The sequence below is a fragment of the Vigna radiata genome, chromosome 7, assembly GCF_000741045.1.
Source record: "Vigna radiata var. radiata cultivar VC1973A chromosome 7, Vradiata_ver6, whole genome shotgun sequence".
In the NCBI taxonomy this organism is placed as follows: Eukaryota; Viridiplantae; Streptophyta; class Magnoliopsida; order Fabales; family Fabaceae; genus Vigna; species Vigna radiata.
In genome coordinates this window covers 31907327-31930385 of record NC_028357.1, presented here as the reverse complement: position 1 = coordinate 31930385, position 23059 = coordinate 31907327, and the positions used below count along the sequence as shown (strand labels likewise).

The 23059-nt window shown below is 31.6% G+C and overlaps 2 protein-coding genes across 2 annotated transcripts; both read left to right on the top strand.

Moving 5' to 3' along the window:
* The first annotated feature begins 5043 nt into the window (after positions 1-5043).
* On the top strand, positions 5044-8617 carry LOC106766307. The gene is made up of 3 exons (XM_014651043.2): positions 5044-6068; positions 7559-7685; positions 7759-8617. Exons 1-3 carry the CDS (start codon positions 5376-5378, stop codon positions 8289-8291), a joined length of 1353 nt encoding a protein of 450 aa, XP_014506529.1. The 5' UTR covers positions 5044-5375; the 3' UTR covers positions 8292-8617.
* A 3514-nt stretch (positions 8618-12131) lies between these two features.
* On the top strand, positions 12132-16580 carry LOC106768885 (protein HOTHEAD). Its single transcript, XM_014654258.2, has 5 exons — positions 12132-12275; positions 14371-14710; positions 14790-15091; positions 15161-15546; positions 15759-16580. The coding sequence occupies exons 1-5, from the start codon at positions 12194-12196 to the stop codon at positions 16389-16391; spliced, it is 1743 nt and encodes a 580-aa protein (XP_014509744.1). The 5' UTR covers positions 12132-12193; the 3' UTR covers positions 16392-16580.
* Positions 16581-23059: the final 6479 nt, after the last annotated feature.

Sequence of the window (23059 nt, the reverse complement as noted above, 5' to 3'; positions counted from 1 at the left end):
TCTCTTTGATAATATGTGTCAAAAAAATATTCGACATACTAAATTTTATCATCGTTTACTATTCAAATTCAAATCATGTATAATTAATTAAGTGTGTTTGTTTTTTTATGATAGATTAGAGAAGTAAGAATTTGAAAAAAATCAATGTAAAATTGAACTTGTTTGATTAATGGTTTGTTTATTTCACGGAATGAAATGCATTTATTATTGTTTACGAAGCACACAAAACAAAATAAAATAGCTACACAAATTGAAAAAAATAATAATATTTACTTAACTTTCTCTTCAACATTGAAGAGATTTGTAAGAAAAGTGTGATGATTTTATTTCTAAATAAAGTTATTTTTTAATATAAATAATAATAAAAAATAATAATGATGATATATAATAATAATAATATAAATAATAATATTTTTTCTTTTATCAATTAAAATATTTTTCTAACCTTTAAATTTATCACGTCATTCACCATTTTCATAAACCTACACCTTACTTATTTTCATTTTTCACAATTTTCCTTAATTCAAATCACCATTACCAAAAAAAAACAAAAATTTTAAGTTTGTTATTTTATATTTTTTTAAGTCCGTTTTATGACAAATTTAGATTTGACAACTAATTTAAGTTTATTATATGATCATAATAGACTTAAATTTATTATCTTTTAATTTTATTTCTTTAATCACGAAAAAATACATCAATTTTTTTAATACAGAATATATATTTTCAGTTATTCAATTCAAGTACATAATAAAAAAAATCCAAAATCAAAATAGATAATAAGATGTCTAACTAAAATTTGTAGTTTAAACAAATTTTAAATTAAAATTTTAAGTTTAAACATAACCTTAACAAAACTTAAACAACACTTAATCAAAACCTAATTTTCATGTTAGAAAAGATAACTTGTCCATTGATGTGTTATTTCAACGATGACCTCCTTCAATATTGGTGATGGATCATCGAACACCTAGAACAAACAATGTTATTATGTTGTGGCGTACCTAAACATATCTCTCAACAATTCCAACAATTATGTGAAACTTTAATTGGTTCATCCATTTATTGCTTTCAAACTGAACAATTTCAAAGTTAACAATCATGTAATGATAGTGCATCTTGAGTATAATTGTTCCTCTAAATCGGACTTCAAAGAATCATACACAGGAGCTCTTCCAAAAATTTTTTTACCACCATCACATACCATATTGTCTAAATGATCATTCATCCATTCTTCGACATATTGTTGTTTGTGATATAGTAGGATTGTCTAATAATTTTCCATGTCAAGTCCAAATCATACAACTCTTAACTATACTGTAGACAAATAAATGATCATGTATTTTGCTCAAATTCTGACATGTCTGGTTCAAACAACGCACATAAGGACAATAATATATCACATTCACACATGTTCTTGAGCATTTTGTAAGAAATAAACAACTCTATTTTCATAAGCTTCACTGAGACGATGTGCATCCATCCAGCTTCAATCTATAACTATATTGGTAACAAACTTCATTATTTTTACATTTTAAGTTCTCACAAGGTGAATTATCCATTTGGAAAATCATTTACACTAAATCTCAAATGGGAACTAAAATTCCTCGATTGAAAACTAAATGACTACATTTAAATATAACTTAAAGTATAATATAAATTACTAAAAATGCTACATCTAAAAATAATTTAATAACGAACAAAACATATAATAAACAAATAAATTATAAAATAACTTACATATAATCAAGTCAAAACAGATTACAATTTAACACTCATACAGAAATTTAACTCTCACTTTTAACCTAATATATTTTTCTCTTGTTTCTCTTATTTTATGACATAGGACACTACTATTCCTGTTTTCTTTCTTCCTATCTCTCTTATCCCCATTCTAATTTAGGTGAATTTCCTATCTCTCTTATCCCCACTCTAATTTAGGTGAATGTTTATAATTACTCCGTTTAGTTTGTGGTGCTAATTCAAAAAAGAATTTAATTAAAAAATAAATTTCTAACATACACCATATCACTAAAATGAAAAGAAAATCAAATTATCGATCGAGGTTGAAATAAAAAAAATAGGTTAAACATATGAGAAATGTGAGAAATGTGTATTTTTATAATAAATATATTTAAGAATAAATTTCAATTTTTAAGACAAATTTATCTGAATAAATACTTTTAAAAATACTCAAACTTACATAATAAAAAATAAATAATAAGTAATAATAAAAAAAATTCAATTCTAATTAATTGAAACTAATTATAATCTTAAAATAACTAAATAATTATTAATTAAGATTTGAAATTAAAAAAAAAAAGGACAAAACATATGAATAGTGTGACAAATATATATTTTAACAATAAAACATTCAGTCAATCATTTAAAAGTCAAATATTTGATGGTGGATATGTCCAGTTAACTATTATGGAGATTTTAAGTTTGATTTGATTGTACAGTGAATGGCATGGACTACTCAGTACATAGTACAATCTTTTCAATGATCTTGTAAAAGTACAAAAAAATTCTAGAGAAAAATTATGGACACCAAATTTAAAATGTGCAACTTAATTAATGTCTGTACGCATTCCATCTAACTGTATTTAATAATCAAATCCATCTAACATTAATCCACTTTAACCCATAGATAATTCCAACACGGATAGCTATAAATTAATTTATTTTAACATTAACTTAAAACTTTAATTTAGTAAAAAAAACAGAATAAATGAATCTTACTTGACATAGATAAAATATAATTTTATTAATATTAATTGAAAATCTTTAATTAACATTAGTTAAGAAATTAATATAATATAAGTTTTTATTCTGTATAAGAAAATCTAAATGACATAAACTAAAAGTGGACGCTGAAAAAAATTGTAGTTGACAGACACTATTTAATAGATATTGTTAATATGGATTCAAGAAAATCTAGATAATATTGATTGATATGATCTTTAAGAAATTATCTCATAAAAGAGAAAAAAAATCACTAACATAAAACTAACAATGTTTAACTATCTTGATCTTTATATCGTGATTTTGGTAAAATAAAAAAATAAAAAAAATTTAATTCTTACTAAAAAAAATATGAAATTACCTAGTTATAAATAATATAAAAGTTGGATTTTTTTTTAATATCTTATTGTACAATTCCATCCATATTAGAACAAGTCTAGTTTTAATGGGAGGATGAAAGAAGAATAGAAAGAGAAAAAACTGAAAAATGGAGAACAAGAAGCTCATCAAACATATGGGATTGTCCAAATCCATACTGCTCGCTACATCATTACTGCTAAGGTACGTAGTCATTTCCATCCTCTTTTGAGATCAAATTTTTGTTTTTCCTCTCTAACATTGCTATTATTCATATCTCAGTATCATTTTCCATTTCTTATCATACCAAACCCTAATTATTTATCATATTTTGTTTCTCATGAATTTAACTCTAGTCTAAAATATTTTTTGTTTATCACTTATCATCAATATGTATAATCTAAATAGTTTACCTTTTATTTTTATCATTTCAACTTTTACGTGTCTATTCCAAATATTCACATTTCACTTTCTTAAGAAGACCTATTATCTGAAACAGAGTACACCCATTTTTGTGTATAAAAAAATTTCGTTCATCATACCAGTATGTCACTGGAAAGTGTATAAAAAAAATTAGTTTTATGTACCTGTATGTCATTGAAAAAATATTGTTATAGTTGGACAAAAATTATCATTGGTTAAAAAGGTTACAAATTTAAAAATATTTACGTATGTTAGAAAATTAACAAAATTAACAAACTATATTCATTCAAATATGTTAGTCAACCACATATTTTATAATAATTAGCTTTTATTTACAAAACCGTCACTACATATTTTTTTTAATTTTTTAAGTCTGTTTTCTTGGAAATAGATTTAAACTCTCGAATTTAATAAATCTATTTTACATTAGTGAACCTCACTTTCTTCTTAAATTTACTCAAATTTATTTCTCTAAATTCATTTTAAAAAAACAAACACACCCTACTATCTCTCTCTCTCTCTCTCTCTCTCTCTCTCTCTCTCTATATATATATATATATATATATATATATATATATATATAAAGAGACATTTAAGCCATCAACCTGGTATAAGGTTTTACAATTTTCTTTCACAATCCTAAGCAAAATCAAATACTTATGTGTAAATACTAGAAAAATAACTTACGGCTCCATATTAAAAGAGTCATATTTGTCGTAGAGAATATTCGTGTATCATCTTTGAGTAGTCTTCTAAAAAGGATACGACCATAGTAATATTTGTAAATTATGTATGCAAATAAATAGAAGTCACTTACGAAATAAATCATAAGAGAAATTTCTATTGTTAGTATTAGTATATTTGCTCTATTTTGCCAACTTATACATCAGTACCATACCTTATACATTGCATTTGAAAACTATTCTGAGACGTTATGTTCATAAGTTATTTTAATTTATGTTTGTGTTCAAGTATTCACTTATTCTTCCTCTCCATTGAAAAGTAAACATATAAAAACATGTTGAAGATCAAAATCATATACCAACACGTTAGGAAGAGTATCCTTATAATGCAAATCCTTGAAACCACATTTTAGTCACATGAGAAATTACCATTTAATAAATTTAATTATTTAATACACCCACATAAGATTTGTTCCACAATTTTCTTTATAAAAACTTAGATTAAAAAGATTGAAATAAAGTGAAAATAAAATAAAATTATAATATATAAGAGATCACATATATTTGTATTCTAGTGTCTTAATAATAGCTTATATATTTTTGAAATGTGGAAAATGCTTTTGTACATAAAAATGGAGTTGAAAGGAAATAATAAGAAAAAGGATGATGAGATTAGTGTCGGAAGTGGGAAGTCAACAGGAGGATGACAAACACAAACACGTGGCACGTGGCTGAGCGCGTGGAGAGAAATTGATAAATAGTCAACTAGAGGTCTATTGACAGTCCAAAGCATGCAGTGTGTATTTGTTTAACTAAATAAGTCATTACAGAACAAACTTCAAACTGAGGCAATATTAATAAATTATTCCCTCTTGAGATTCAAATTTTAATTGAGAAGCATCCAAGCTTCTTCTTTCTTGCATCTCCACTCAAACTTCATTGTCTTATAGTTTCATCGCACGCTTCTTACTTCAATATATCTCTTAATTTGTCTTCTTCCCACACACCCTTATTTTATTAATCTCACAGACTGTTAAGTTTTGAGATCTTCACCGCCGAACCTTCTCTTGTCTTTCCCCACTCACAACTTCTTTAACACTATATATAATCCCTAAACTATCTCTATATTTCTCCACCCTACCTTATTTTTCTTCAACTACTTCTCACATGGCTTTCGCTCCTGCCAAACCTTTCTCTAATAATTCTCTAATACACACTACCAAACATCCCCCAAAACCTCCCCTTTTGCTCAAGGACTACCTCAGGGACGACCTCAGTTCCTGTTCATCCAACGGTTTTAAATCGTTGCCGCGCCGACAATGCTGCACCACCGTCGGATTCTTCGTTGAGAAAGATCTCCAACTCCAACGAAAAAGGAACAACACACTCCCTCGACGTCGACGATCATCCGTGTCGGCTCTGCAGAGAGCTTCCGTGGCCGTAATCAACGCGATAAAGTCGCTTCCGATGTCACAAAAGGGTGGTAGAGCCAAGACAGGAGGCGTTCTCTGTAGAAGCCTCTCCAGGAAGCTGTTGAGTAGAAGCTTCTGGAGAAAAGCAGCAGTGGTGAGAGAAGATAGAAGCCAAGGCGTGCCGCGGAGGAGGACATCTTTCCGCGAACTCATTATGCTGGATCAGGAACATCAAAAAGCGACGTCGTTCAATGAGTATACTGCATTAGCTGCCCCGAGTTTCACCACTTCTTCTGGTTGTGGCAGTAACAGTTGGGGAGAGAGTGAATTCACGTTTGCATCTACTGCTGCTTCCTCTGAGAGCTCCAACGAAAACTACCTCCTGCTTGAGACAACCAAAGACTACACACCACGACGTCACAAGGTAGAAGAAGAAGTGGTAACCAAGGTAAGTACTATATTCTAATTTCCAACTTTCGATTCTTTCACTATCCTTTATATTGTTCATCATTTAGAAAACGAAAAATGTTCAAACTTCATAAAGTAAATCAAACTACTCAGATCCGGAAAAAAAAAAATACATACCAGCTTTTGGAAATATTACAGTTTTAATTAATTTAAAATTGTAAGAAAATAAATTGAGTTTATAATACTCCTGTGCATGTGTTCAATATTACTATGATCTTTGATTATTAGTTTTTAATTAATAATTATAAGTAATATATATTTTTGTCTAAATTGTAATGGAGAATACGATTCCCTGTACTAAACACAGCTTGTAGCAGTGATTTGCACGTGTAGAGTGGGGATAATTAAACGTTTAATTATTCAGGAGAAGATGTGAGGTCTGCGTAAGCGCCTTCCGCGGCGCTGAAACTCACTAGGATTTTTTATTAAAAATTGTGATTAAATGAAATACTAGTATAGTATGGAGTAGTTTATTAAATAAAATATTGTTTGAAACTCCTTAACCGTGTCTAATTAGGTGATAGTTTGGGAAGTTGGGATCACCTAATCTTGTCATTTTCAGGACGGCGGCTAAGGATACACTGCTTTGCTTTTACCTAAATTATAAATTCCAGTGCGTGGCGGCACGAGAACTAGTAGGGTTGGGTCTATGCCCTAAGTTTACTCCATTTTGACTTCCTCCTTCCAATATATATTTCATTATTAAACATTTTAAGTATTTTAAAGTTTAATTGATTTTTTAAAAGTAAGAACACTGGTTAACAAGGGTAGCTCACATTCACCATCCAAATATTTTTTGTAACCTTTCTATGTAAGCTGCGAAACTTAAAACAATTATTATTTTTATCTAACAATAAAATTATTTTATTCGACACACTTCTTAAAAGATCGTTTAACCAAATGTACTTTTCATTTTCTTTTCCATATTTTCTTCCCCTCCTTTGCCAATCTTACAAAGTAAGATTGAATATTTTTAGAGACTTAAAAACTAAAAGTAAATTAACAATTGTTTTATTTCAAAACTAAAAATAAATAAGTAAAAATCATAGAGGGGTAACCTGAGAACAACTTAGTCTTGATCTTAATGAGTTTAATGTATTTTAAAGATAAAACGAACACAACAGAAGTTAAATATAAGCATAATTAAAGTATTGTAGTTTATACGGATATTTGAAGCATTGTTGAAACTTCTTTCGGCATCTCTAAATAATAAATTGATAAAGCATTTGAAGAAAAGTTGGACGTTTCGGGTAAAGTTTGAATATTGTGATACCATGATAAATTTGGTAATAATAGTCTATTAAAGTTAAACTCTTGAATGAATCTCAACTAAATTATAGTACAGAATTGATTATTGTTAGAATTCCAGCATTAATAAAACTGTCAGTTATATCTAAAAAAAGCTTTGATTATATCTCTTTCTATGTAATGAAAACGAGACTGATTAGCGAAATGGATCTGGTGAAACAGGAATACTGGGGAAATGAGAAAGAACAGTTTAGTCCTGTATCGATACTAGATTGTCCATTTGTAGATGAAGAAGAGATTTACAAGTCTCGTTTCAGATCCACTTCCTCTGTTGTTTCCATCACGGAAGGTAGTGTCTGTTCTTTCATCATAAACTTGCATTGTTTTTGTTTTTTCTTTTCTGACAAATGAATGAAATGCAGGAAGGAAACAGAAGCTTATGCACAAAAGATACCATTTTGAAAGTGTGGCCTCACCGGAGCCGGTGGTTTTAGAGAAAAGGTTCTCGAGGTTAGAGCTGGGGGATGAAACACTGGATCATTCTACAAAACGGTTGTGTCCTGCAAAGAATGACGACATTGAGGAGAAGGCTCGAAATCTTGTGAACTTGGTTAAAGGATCAAATCCACGGAACAGTTTGATACATAAGGCAGAGAAGCTGCTGTTTGATTACTTCAAGAAGAGTATCGGAGAATGTAAAGACATTGATCTGTCAAAAAAGCTTGAGCTTTGCAAGGTAGCAGAGGATTGGATAAACGGGCGACCCCAAGAAGTGTATTTGGATTGGGAAGAACAAGGAGGAAGGTCGGTGTATGTTAGGGAGATGGAGAGATGTGAAGGGTGGAAAAAGTATGATGAAGAAATACAAGAATTGGGTGGGAAGCTGGCAAACGAAGTCTTGGCAATTCTGGTTAATGAGTCAGTGCTTGATCTTATGATAGGTGGCAGCCACTGAGATAACATGCTGCCAATTACTCTTTTTTCCATCGTTTCTTTTTCCTTTTACATCGTCTCTTCTCCCTGTCTCGGGGATGCGAGACTCTAAATTTTGCAACAATTAGGGGAAATTTTTGCTTTTAGTTACCATGTTTTTCTTCCCCAATATCCTCCGTATATCGCTTTGGCTTGGAATCAAAATTTATCTTATCAAGTTAACTAAAATACGAGGTAAGGCTTGATACTCAAACTAAAGGGCCTGCAGATATGTCTAAGCCCATAAATCATGTATAGGTCAGTATGAATGATGGGCTCAGGACAATACTTAAAAATATGTTTTCTCCAAAAATTGTGTTACACAAAACGTCGTGCTCCAATTTACATCTAAGAATTTGTTTTGCTAAATTATAAAATTATACCTAATCGGATTGAAATTCTTGACACGTAAAGTGAGCATGAGAACATTGAAACATAATAATAATTACCTGAGTGAGTAAAAAACATGTCTTCATCAAATGTTTGAAAATGAATTTTTTTATCATAGATCATTTTCTAAAATTCATTGTAAAAGAATCCAAACTGAAGAAAAACAAGTTTTAACCTTACATGAGTGATTTTATAAAGGGCATTGAATCGCCGCAAAAATAAGATATGGTATTATTGTGGAATTAATTTGAGTAGCCCTAGCTGGCATCTCCAACCGTATTCATTTATTGTTTATTTGTTTAGAAATTATGTGAAAGGTCCTTTATTGAAGAAACTGAAAATTGAATCTCGTGAACAGCATGAGCTCATCCCCACAGAAGGAATTGGTGAGATGTGGACCAAGTATTTCCATAAAACCTGTCCTCCCAATCCTCTTATTCAACAACCCATCAATGACCCCGTTCCCTTATAACATATTATTTTATTATTTTTTATTTATAACTTTATTTTTATTTTTTATTTATAACTTTATTTTAATCATTCAATTTTTTTCAAAAATAAAACACTTTAGTTTCATTTTAATTTACGACCAATATTAGAAAATTGGGTTCGCGAGTATGTGCTTTCAATTCATTCAAAAGAAAGAAATGTCTACATTACGTACTTTCCAATGCTTTAAAATATTTACACTAATTCCCTGTTATTTTATGTCATTATAACGTAATAAAAGTCGTTAAATGAAGTCTCGCTGTAATGACCGTAACAAACATTAAATTAAACTTAGGATCTACTAAATAATGATTAGAATTTATGTTTTATAGATAATAAATTCAATATATATATATATATATATATATATATATATATATATATATTAAAGTTAGTCTACTCAATTAAGTTGTTTAATAAAAACTAATAATCAATAAACATCTCTTTCGAGTGTGATGAATCGAGTTTTTTCTTTGATAGATGATCTTGAATTCATAGTATCTCTTAAGGGTTTTTCAATGTTAAAGTCATTATGGTTTCAGATTGTAAAAACAGATAATCAATGTATAATGTATATCTTTATTTCAAATTATTAAACTTTGTGCTGAACTTTTAATTAAAGTTAATCTAATTATAATTTAAATATGATTAACCGTGGTTTAGTTTTTAAGTAAGATGATTTTGAAATTAATCTATTTCAGTTCAACCATTCCGTGTATACAATGTTTCAATTGTTTTATCTAATTCATTTAATAAAGGGTTGATCATCTAGTTAATAGTTAACCAGATAAATACATTATACATCAACAAATATTTTATATTTATTTATAATGTATTAATAATGAAAAAAATACAATTGTGATATATTTATAATTAAAATTAATTAAAAGCTTAAAAATACTATCTGTTTTAGTAAAATATACAATTTTATTGTTTTTTCACTTTTATTTTTACTTTTATTATTAGGATTTCATCACGATAGATGAAATATCATCTGGATTCCGCAGATATCATGTGACATCATGTATGTATTGTAATAATATGATATTTTATGTATTATATCGTCGAAAAAAAAATAACTGTAATTATAAGAGTAAAAATACATTTGTATACTATATGAAAAAAAAAATTACGAGAATCATTAACATAATTAATACAAAACTATTTTATAAATTAATATTTATTATTTATATGATACTTTGAAATATTATGAATGTATTATTATAAACTTTTAAATTTTATAACTTAACTCATATTTAATAAGAATGTTAGGGTGTGTTTACTTTGGGGAGATGATTTGGGAGAGAGTGAGTGAATGAATTTGAGAGTAAATTTTTTGTTGTTTATTTGAGTGAATTTGGAGGTGATTTGGAAGTAAAATTTGTGAAAATTAGTGTAAGTTTGTGACAGATAATTTTTTTTTATTCGTAGAAATTTAAAATTACCAAAATGTCCTTAGTTATAAAAGTAATATAAAATGGTAATTGTTAAATGTTATATATAATTGTAAAAATATTTATAAGGAGAAAAAAAATAAAAATTAATTTTTAAAATGTAAAAAATGATAATTTAGTAAATTGAAATAATAATAATAATAATAACTATTAATATTATTTTTATTATTATTATTACTATTAATAATATTATTATTATTTTATTTTATTTTTTATTCATCTTCTATAAATCAATTACATGCAAGTGTATGTGCATGGTAAAAACGAGAATGGGTGATACATCTTGCAAATCTAAACATGCGAGAGAAGATTAAAAAAATTGTTTCTCTCGCAATTCCGCACTTCTAATCACTCGCGAATCGGTTAAACTAAACATACAATTCATCTCAAATTTATCTTCGATAATTATCTGTAACAGTATCTTCCATAAAAGTGAACACAACATTAGTGTTACTCAAATTCATTTATACTTTATTTAGATAAAAAAAAATTAGAATATGATTCAATTTTATATAAATTTTGAATTTCTTAATTAAATATGTTGTCAAGTAATGAATTTTAAAAACAATTTAGTTAGAAATATGATTTCAAAATTTATCTAAAAGTGATAAATTGAAATTTCTATATATAATTTTATTTGGTTATTGTTAATACATATTATATGGAGATTGTTAACTTTTTGTTCAGACCAATATATCTTCAACCTGGTAAAAATAAGAAGTCATAAGTTCAACGTCATTTCTTTCTTTAATATCAATAGGGTCTTTTTTATTCCTTCTTAGAAAATTGATATTGAAAAAGGATATGTTAACACTAATTTTTTTACACTATTTTGACACTGCACACGTGTCAAAATGTGATTAGACGATTTTAAATTAAAAAAAAAAACTTTAACTTTTTTCTTCTAAATATGTTCTTGTTTCAATATTTTTAATTTGAAACCGTCCAACCACGTTTTGACACGTGTGCAGTGTCAAAATAGTGTCAAAAATTGATGTGAAAATATTATTTTCCTTATTCTTATGTTGAGGTCAATTTTTCTTTGATATGGATTAAAGTTATTTTTTAGCTAGTATTAATATAAAAGTATTGGCATAGTATCCAGCACACTTTTTACGTTGTTTTATTTAATTTTGTTTCTGCACCATTTTTTTTTTATATTTTCCATAGAACAAAAGAAGTGTGGAAACTAAAAAAAAGTGATAAGGATGAAAGAAGTAGAAGATGAAGGGACAGTGGGAGTTATTAGGTGCAATAAAAAAGGCCAACTGTCTTCCCACTGCTATATATTTGCAAGGCTGCTTTTGAATGATGCCTCTTCAAATTCTCTGCATTTTCTTCATTATTTATTTATCACGTCCCCACACAACTCACTAATTCAAAATAATCTCAGTTTTCGGCGACCAAAACAGCTAGTAATCTTTATATTTCTCAAATATGGCCGTCATGATCGTTGAGATTATTCCACTTTCAACTCTATAAATACCATTTAATAACCTCACTTCATTACTTCATTACTTCATCACTTCACTTCAACTTCTTCTTCTCTCTAATGGCTCTTTCCTGCTCCACCTTCATTTTTGCTGCTCTTTCTTCCATTCTTTTCTCAGCTCCACTCTCTGCTTCCCAAAAAGGTCATTCTTCTTCTTCTCTTCTTCAAATCTATTATCATATACTACTTGTGTAGATCAGTCAAATTTTCCAGGGTTTTACTGCTAATCAACTGCATCTGTGCTCATAAATTTTTATCACTGTGATTTCTAATGCATTACCCACATGATTTTTAGGACAAATAATTACCGACAATATTAAAACCTTTTGATTGGCAAAGCTATATAGTTTCTGTTAATTGGGTAGCTTCTGATGAAAACCGAACCAAACAAAAACAAGAAACCGATTCAATCAAACAGGACCGAACTAGATAATGATTCGAAATTTTGAAGTCTTGGGTTGAGTTTGGTTTGAAAAATTAGGGTTGGGTTGAATGAGGAAGATTTAATCAAACTAGAAAATGTTTATTTCCAAACTGAAGCTTCTTTCAGAGGGTAATCTGATAAGAATGGATAGGTTTTTAACTCCTAGTAGAATTTGGTTTGTGACTCAGTTTAGATACATTTTGTCATCATACAAAGTTTCGCATGTATCAGTGGTGTGTCCTTGGTAACCAGTTAAGGAAGTGTAATAATTGCAAGAAGGAGAAAATAAAGGTAAATTCTCTCAACTAACCACCACATGTCTACTCATTAGCTAAGTAGGACCATAAAACATAGGTAAACCAAACACTTTTCTTTCAACTAACAAAACTCAACTCAGTTTCCAGTTCTTTCAATCTCTTCAATAATGAACTATATGGTTATTCATTTTCGTCCACTCAAATAAATGAGACACAGTGCTCCATTTTCTTCTGTTTCATCTCCTAATTAAATGCTACCTTAATTAGGTCAATCAAGATCCATGGAAAAGTCTTTAGCCATTCTTCTTATTGGGGGAAGGGGGTATAACAAACTTTTGAGAAAAGTTATCTATTTGTGTGAAACATGTCCTAATTAAATAGGGCAGTTGAAGAATGCCCTTGAGCTTTGGGGTACTCAGCCACTGAGACTGATTTTGATTTCTAAATGCCAGCAATATTGTGACCCATGTTTTTCTTTATTTGTTTTCCTTTTTTAATGTGGTCAGAAAATGACGAAAAAAACAGGGGAAACATTTTGCATTGTCACAGCTCCATGAGAAAGAAACTGATGAAAACGAAACTTCAACTAAGTCTTTCCTTCACATTAAATAATCATCACATTGGATCTCTCTAACTCTAATTACATTTATAATGCTACAGTAATGAAGTCAGGGAGGTGATACTTTAAAAAAAAATATTCACTTGATGATTGTTGTATTACTTATTTATTTATTTATTAATTGAAAATTCTAAAATGAGTGGTAAACTAGTTGCTTTATCTTTTTAGGTTTTCAAAATATCATTCTTCTTAAGTTAATTCGCCTTCTTCATTACGAATAAAAAAAATGCATGATGGCATACTCCTGTCATTACTTTAAATCTAAATATAATTGATCTTTGAACTTGTAATTACAATGTATTTCTAATAATAAATTTCATATTAAATTTGTGTGTTCTAATTGGTTTTAGAGTTCATTTGATTGATCTAACATAATATAAAATTTTAACTAAACTAAATCATTGTTTTATACTTTAAATTGGATCTATTTCAACAGTATTTCATCATTATGATTTTGCTAACTTATATATAAAAACTTAATGTAAAAACTAACCAAATTTAATAAAGTTACATATAATTCAATCTTATTTAATGTTATTATTTAAATGGGAGTTTTATCCTTCATAATATTATTTAAGAATAGTGTAGAAAGAAAATGATATAAAATAAAAAGTAAATAAACTTAATTAATATTATTTATTAAAACTGTATATTTTGTTTATATTTAGCTATGCAACTAATTAATCATGTGACAATGCTTATATATACCAAATTCGGTAACATTTATCTACACCATCCATTTACTTCACTTAGACAAACATTAAGCACTTTCGCGAGTGCATAGTACTAGCTAGCTAAGAAAGGGAAAACAGTGTTAGTGAGATTGTTTGGTTCTTCTCATCATTCATCATTCTTTCCATTTTCAAAACCGTAGAAAGGGAAAACACTGCCAGTGAGATTTAGATTGCTTGGGAAATCTAACCATACGAATTTACAGTTCCCAACTACACATTTATGCGCAATGCAACGGTGGCACCAGACATCTCATACTACGACTACATCGTAATTGGCGGCGGCACAGCAGGTTGTCCTCTTGCTGCCACACTGTCCCAGAATTACAGCGTGTTGCTCCTTGAACGCGGTGGCTCACCCTACGGGAACCCCAACATCACCAACTTAGCAGCCTTCGGTGCTGCCCTCTCCGACACCTCCCCCACCTCTCCCGCTCAGCGTTTCATCTCCGAAGACGGCGTCATCAACTCAAGAGCTCGCGTCCTCGGCGGCGGAAGCTGCTTGAACGCTGGCTTTTACACTCGCGCCAGCCCTCAATATGCAAGGTAGAGGATTGTTTTGTTTTGTTATCGTTGATATTATATATGATAATTAAGGATGATTGATTTGTTTGTTTATGGGTAGGGAAGCGGGGTGGGATGGAAGGGCTGTGAATGAGTCGTACGAATGGGTGGAGAAGGTAGTTGCGTTTGAGCCAGAAGTGAAGCAGTGGCAGTCAGCTGTTCGGGAAGGGCTACTTGAGATAGGTGTTGTGCCTAATAATGGCTTCAGTTATGATCACATTGGTGGGACTAAGGTAGGAGGCACCATCTTTGACCACCAAGGCTTCAGACACACCGCTGCTGATCTTTTGCAGTATGCCAACCCCTCTGCAATTACCCTCCTTCTCCATGCCACCGTCCATAGGATCCTCTTTAGAGTCAAAGGTCCCTTCCACGTCTTCAATTCATTTTTCTCCTCCACCCATTAATACTCACCAATTTAATTCATTGCAGATGGATCTAAACCAATGGCGCATGGTGTGGTGTTCAGAGATTCATTGGGTCGTAAACACAAGGCGTACCTCAATCGTCATCCCAAGAGCGAGATCATTCTTTCGGCTGGTGCGCTTGGAAGCCCACAACTTCTCATGTTGAGTGGAGTTGGGCCCAGACAACACCTTCGGGCCCATAACATCAGTGTAACATTTGACCAGCCTTTGGTGGGTCAGGGAATGTCAGATAACCCCATGAACGCCATCTTCGTCCCATCCCCTCAACCGGTGGAGATATCTCTCATTGAGGTGGTGGGCATCACAAGTTTTGGCAGTTACATTGAAGCTGCCAGTGGTGAAAACTTCGCCGGTGGTTCCCCTAGGGACTACGGAATGTTCTCCCCTAAGGTACTCCCATTATATATACTTCTTAGTATAACCACGAATATAATTTCCTATAATTATATCAAAATTAATCAGAATAACCAGATAATATGAAATTACGTATAAAATAATTGATGGAGTGGATGATGCAGTTGACATATTGAAGTGAAAGTCAAATATAATAATGAAATAGATTTTGTGAGAAGAAGATAAAAAAGAGAAGTTGGTTGACGCAGATTGGTCAACTGTCGAGGGTGCCGCCAAAAGAAAGGACCCCAGAGGCCATTGCTAAGGCAACGGAAGCGATGCAGGGTCTGGACCAAGCAGCCTTCAGAGGAGGGTTCATCCTGGAGAAGATAATGGGTCCGATTTCAAGCGGGCATTTGGAGCTCCGAACCCGCGATCCAAACGAGAACCCGTCGGTGACCTTCAACTACTTCCAGGATCCCGTAGACTTGGAGAGATGCGTGCAGGGCCTTAGCACGGTGGAGAAGATAATCGAATCCAAGGCATTCGCTCCGTTCAGATATCCCAACATGCCACTCGCGATGCTTTTGAACATGACTGCAAATAGCCCCGTTAACTTGCTTCCCAAACACACCAACTCCTCCCTCTCTCTCCAACAGTTCTGCAGAGACACGGTGATGACCATTTGGCACTACCACGGAGGCTGCCAAGTTGGAAAAGTCGTGGACAGGGACTACAAGGTTCTTGGTGTCGATGCACTTCGCGTTATCGATGGTTCCACCTTTAACTACTCTCCTGGGACTAATCCTCAGGCCACTGTTATGATGCTTGGCAGGTATATGGGAGTTCAAATACTCACTCAGAGACTTCCTCCCACTGCTGCCTATCAAACACAACAATAAATTGTATAGTTTTTTCTCTTTTTTCATCTTTTCATCAACGTTGCTTCTCAGGCACCCCAGCATTGACAAAAATAAGAAATCATCATTATTCTTGTAGTTCATCAATACATAGAAGTTAATTAAGCTAGGCAGAGGGAGAACATTTCTTCTCGTATTTTTATTACACAATGGATGTTATTTCTTGCAACATCTTCAGTATTTTTTTTATTTTTTTTTACGTTTTCAATTAAAAAATCATATTCTTATCTCAATTTAGCACTCATTTTTAATACCATTAACTTCATATATTTTATCAAGTGAATCTTTAATTTTAATTTAAGAAAAATATAAAACACGTAAGTTTTTAATTCCATCTGTCTTTTCCTTTTTTTTTTTTTTACAATTCCATACTAATTCCAAAGGGGAGGGTTCGACAGGTTGGCGTGGTATTAATTGACGGGCTATTGAGGAACTCAAGATTTTAGCATATATCACCAATAATTTAACTAGTAAAAGAACAATTGATATATATTCTCAAAGAATTCAAAGATAAAAAAGGTTGCACATTCTATGGTACATAAGGAAGTGGAATGAGCTTTTAGTGTTTTAAAATATCTGTAAAATCTGTATAGTGAAATTTACAAAATAAAATAGGATCGTGATACGTGAAAATCTTTATACACAATGATATATATTTATATCTTTTTTATCTGAATATAATATTTTATTATCAGAAGAGTTCTTTGGACACTAGTGCAAAAACGCTGTTTAACGTCATTCATTAGACGTCAGTTTCGTGAAAAACCGACGTCTATTACTGCACGGTGGTATTATCGTAAATATATTAGTAAACTAGACGTCAGTTTCAATGTTAGGCGATGTCTATGACATCATAGACGTCGCACCTGCCGCAAACCAACGTCGAAGACCCTGAGGTATGTGATAAGACAGTCAATTCGACATCAGCTAGAAAAGGGCACCGACGTTCAAGTCACTGACAGGAAATCAAACGTCAACCGGTTCAGCTTTAGACGTCGGATCCCCTGAAAACTCGACGTCGACTGGGCTACAATTAATGTTGTTCATCTAATTCCCAGGCGCTTAGACGTCACATAGTTAAACGGCGACGTCTAAGGCCTGTCTGGAAGGCGGGAAGACGAATTCTTCAATTTAGACGTCGGTTCTGATCGTAAGCGACGTCTAAGTTCCTGTAATTGATTATTTTCACCAAATTTGGGGGTTTTAGACGTCGGCTAGGAGGGGCACCGACGTGAACTACCCCTGACAAGAAATCAAACGTCAATCTTTTCAGCTTCTTGACGTAGAATAGACGTCGGATCCCCTGAGACACCAACGTCCATAGACGTATGATCCCCTAAAACACTGACGTCTATAGACGTCGGTTTCTGGAGCAACCGACGTCCCATTTCATTTTAAATAGAGACCGCAGACTCTTCTCCTTTTTCTCTGATTCTCCTCTTCTTTTACTCGCTTGCGCACCTCTACTTTTTATCTCTTGCGGCATTGCATTGTCGTTTCTCATAACGTCATTGTCTTCGTCCTCTCCTTTTTCTCTCTTGCATCCCAGGTGCGTGGTTTTTTTTATGCTTACCGTTTAAACTTTCTTTAGTTTTTTATCGATTATCTTGTCGTTCAACTGATTAAAATTTGCTTTCTTTGTGTTTTGTTTTAGTGTACTTTTGATCCTCTCTTTGGGTAACATAGTGCAACATTCTCCTTTTGCTGGTTTCCTCACAAGAAGAGTGGTGATCTTTTGAGTTTTCTAAGGCTTCCGACCCAAAATGGAACTTGGGTCCTTGTCTAGTTCTCGTGTCACCGTAATTTTTTTCTTTTGCGGTTGAATAATGGGAAGTAGTCATAGACCCAAGTTCGGTTTTGGGTTGAATGTCTTAGAAGATTCGAAAGACGCAAACTTTTTTTGTGGGGAAACTAGCGAGAGGAGAGTGTTACACAATGCTACCGAAAGTCTGGATCAAAACTGCACTAAAACACAACGTCGTTGTTAGACGTCGGTTAGTGCCTGGTCCGACGTCTATAAGAACATAAATGTCGGTTAGTGTCATTTTCAACCTCAATATATATTCATGTTGACGTCGGTTTAAGCAAAGGTGGATGTCTATATAGAGTAATGAGACGTCGGTGTGAGTATAAACAGACGTCTATATAGACGTTGGTGGATATCGTTACCCGATGTTTATATGGACGTCGGTTCTGAGGAATTGCGAGTCCCATAGACGTCACCCGTATAGACATCGGATGTGAAAGTGACGTTAAAAGTCCAAATTAACCGACGTTAAATAGCGTTTCTGCACTAGTAGAAAAAATATAAGAAATGTAATACTCTGGACACACTACACACGTAAACCTTTGAAACTACTATCGTAGGTTTGAATAATGAGTCACTTGAAATTGAAAGCACTAAAAAAAAAAGAAAAAGAAGGAAAATGATGAGAAGAATATAACATGGGATATTCCATACAGGGCAGCGATATTAATATTGTTGCCAGTTTTTTATACGTAAAAGTAAGAAAGCATCTACCAATTGACAACACCTCCAACAGTGAACCCTTCCACGTTATTCCTAAAATCCTTCTCGAGAGGCAAACATGAGAATTCTTGAGAAAGAAAGCGATCTAATAAGAATCTGTAAACATTGGAGTAAGAATTTGAGGTTGTTTTTGAGAGACAAGATTTCCATGCTTTGCATGGAATGCGTAGAAAGCAGGCACTGGCATATGCTTCAGCATATGCTTCTTATTCAGGTCACTATAAATATGCCTCAAGGAGCTCTCTCACTTAGTATAAAAAAAAAAAAAAAAACAGAAACAAGACAAGAGAAGAGAGATTCTGATTCGTAAAGTTTGAGATAAGCGAAGCAGTTACAGGGCATCTCTTCTTTGGCACATACTCGAGTCTCCCAACAACAAGCTAATCGGTTTGTGTGTGCGGTTTCAGTTCTCGACGCGCCAAAGGAGAGTTGCCCTGCAACTCATTCTTGCTTAACACAACATCGCAGCAGCACTATCTTCTTCGTGTGATCAAAGGGTATCTGTGTACTAGTTATTGACCTCTTGCTGATATAGGGGATATTTTTTCATGAATAACCATACAGATCTTTTCGGATGGAGTAGATAGCGGGTAAGTAGTACTCCAGTTATCATCCCTTTATACCAACATAATTTCTCAACTACTTCTCTCTTTGATAAATTTATAAGATATTTTCAAATGAAAATCATTCATAAGCTAAAAGATAATTTAATCGCGATCAGGTTTTCATTTTTTTTTTTAATGTGGAAAAGTTCTAATTTACACATTTGATCTAACTGAATGTAATTCCAATGATAATGAGAAAACTAGATGTTAGTGAATTTAAAAGAAAAAAAAGATAACTTGCTTGATTCACAAAAGAAAAATAAATAAACTTACTAATATACTAAGAAGAATCAAATATTAAAGATATAGTTACAAGTGGTTAATGTATTGAGAAAATTGAATTGTTTTGTTATTGGAGGAAGCTATATTTGTCAAACTTTACTTCCTAATTTAATCAAGTTAATTTGTGACGATACTTTGGGATATATATATATATATATATATATATATATATATATATATATATATATATATATATATANTTGCGAAGAAAAATTGAAATATCATAAAAGATAATGAACTGAACGAGAAATACAAAACAATCTTAACAATAAAAACATACTAAAAAACTGACCCCTGAGTAAAAAATTAATTTTTTATAAGGTATTTTATTTTTTCTTTTCTTTTCTTCAAACCAGGCAACTTTATCTATTTTGTTTTACTCTCTTTCAACTTTATTCAATTCAACCGAAAATTTCGTTTACTCTATTTTATTTCATTTTTTTAATTCACTTCTCTCCTCACATTATACTTCTCTCAACCAAAAACTTAGTTTATTTATTCACTAAATAAATCATCCAACTAATTTTGGAAGTAACTCAAAACTTATGGAAAAAGATTTTAAAATGCCACGTTCTTTTCTTCAAAATTTTGAATTACGCAAAAATATATAAATATCTTTCCTCTCTACTCTTTACTTATTCCCAAATTCTTATTATTGTTAAAATTTTAATAGTATAAAAGTTGTAATATGTTATTATCAGACCTTCAGACATTGTGGCAGAATGTATTGGATTAGATAATCCTAACGTATGTTATTGAAGGTTGAAATATAAGTGAGTAAGAAAATTAGATAGCAAATATGAGTTTTTAAAGTATCTTTACTAATGAAATATACGTACTCTATGTCATTTATGTGATTTAAATAAGCAATATTATTGGTTTGAAACATGTTATTAAAAAACATTAATAATTATTAAAAGTTACAATAAAAGTATCAAGATTTCGTAATGGACCATTGGGTCACTCCACTTAGCACATTTGGACTCAAATATGTACATAAATTTCTTCAATCTCTAAAATTTGATTAGCATGAGGAATCCTCGTGATTGTTCTTGTGGCCAGATTCTGCCAACTTGAAAAGTTTGCATGTTGATTGGTTCTTCAATTGAGCTTATATATTATTTGACCATTCAATCAAGCTTGCATGTGGATTGGTCAATTGGTTGAGCTCATATGTCATTTGGTCATTCAACTGAGCTTGCATGTAAATTGGTCATTTTGTCGAGCTTGCTTGTAAACGGGTCATTCGATTGTGCTCGAATGTTGTTTAGCCATTATGTCAAGCTTGCTTGTAAATGGGTCATTCGACCAAGTTCATTTGAAAGCCATTATGTAAGAGTAGTTCTTCCGTCTTGTTTTGTAGACTTTAAGCAAACTTTTATGCTAGGTTTCCAACTTGGGCAAACTCAATTAGGTGCTATCAATTATAGGCAAATTTTTTAGATGCTTCCAGTTTAGGTATATCATGTTGCTCTTTTTGGCTAAACTGATGATGACTTTTAACTTGCTTTTATACTAGATTTTTATTTATTTTTACTTTACTTCGAACACCTTCTTCGAGAATTTCTCACATCATTCTTAATTTTTTTGCATTTATCCTCATTTTTGTTGTCCTATCTTGAAATTACCTATAGTAGAAAAAAGTGAAAATGACTAAGGTGAAGATCAAAGTGGTTGGCCAACTAGCTTGTTTTTGAAGGTCAACCAAAAAGTGACGAGTGAAAATCTGGAGATGACACCACTGAAAGGGATTGAGGCAAAATTCAAGAATCTTTAAGTGAAAGCAAACGAGGTGAAGATTAAGATGGATGGCCTGGTCAGCTTGTGTGCGAAGGTCGGCTAAAAATATGATGAGCAAAAACTAGGATTGACATAAAGCTTCAATTGTTTTGGTCAGTTGACTTTTGACAAAGGCAGATTTTAACATCTAAAAGACCAATAAGTGTCAAACTCTTCAAGAGGAGGTGATCTATCTTAATGAAAAGGTTGTCGACTTTAAGCTTAATGTTGTTTTAGATGATTTTGTGACTCTTGTACTTGGATATTGTAATGTTGAGTTACTAATGTCAAGTTGCTTTTGTTTTTGTACTCAGATATTGGAATGACAAGTTCCTCTTGTACTTGGTGTCGTGCTTTATTTCAAATTGAATAGCTTGATGTTTCTTTTGCTATTTTGTTTTATTAAGTTGATGGCTTGCCTCACTTGGAGGGCTTTATGTGCCTTGTTTGGAGGTCTTATCTCATGTTTTAATCTAGTAACTCAAGTGCCAACTTCGTGGTCATTTCTCATGTTATAATATAGTAACTTGAATTCCAACTCCATGATTTTTTTCATGTTACAATCTAGTAAATCAAGTGCTAACTCTGTGGTCTTTTTTCATGTTACAATCTAGTAACTCGAGTGCGGACTTCGTGGTCTTTTCTCATGTTTCATTCTAGTAAGTCGAGTGTCAACTCTGTAGTCTTTTCTCATGTTATAATCTAGTAACTCAAGTGCTTTATAGTCTTTTCTCTTGTTACATTCTAGTAACTCGAGTCCAATTGCATGATCTTTTCTCATGTTACAATCTAGTAACTCGAGTGTCAACTCCATGATCTTTTCTCATGTTACAATTTAGTAACTCGAGTGTCAACTCTGTAATATTTTCTCATGGTATAATCTAATAACATAAGTGCTAATTTTGTGGTCTTCAACTCTTATGTATTTTTAGGTGTGATACTCCACATTCTTGGGATGAGCTTTCCTCCAATCTCATATAGCTTAAATGCATCATTCTGGAGGGCATCCACTATGTGGTATAGCCCATCCGAGTTATTGGCAAGTTTTCCTTTTGCCATGAAAGTTGTTGTTAAGGACACAATGTTTTCTCTCGTAAGGAAATGGGCTTCCTAAGTCATGATAGATCTAAAACATTTGGAAGACCTCGTATAATAGCTTGGTCGTAACCAATAGGTGGTATAAGAAAGTTTTCAATTACTTATATTTTTTATATAGTTGTGAGATAACCTAGTTAGTGTGTTACAATATAACATTCCAACTATAATGCAAAGAAATAACTAAATCAATTACATCATTTTTATTACACATTTTCCTTCACACTTTATACTAAAATTATAAATTGTCATAATAACAATTTTTATTATATTATACATCTAAAAATAATTTTCAATAAAAATCTATAACAGTACTTTTATTGAACTTATATATATATATATATATATATATAAAACTA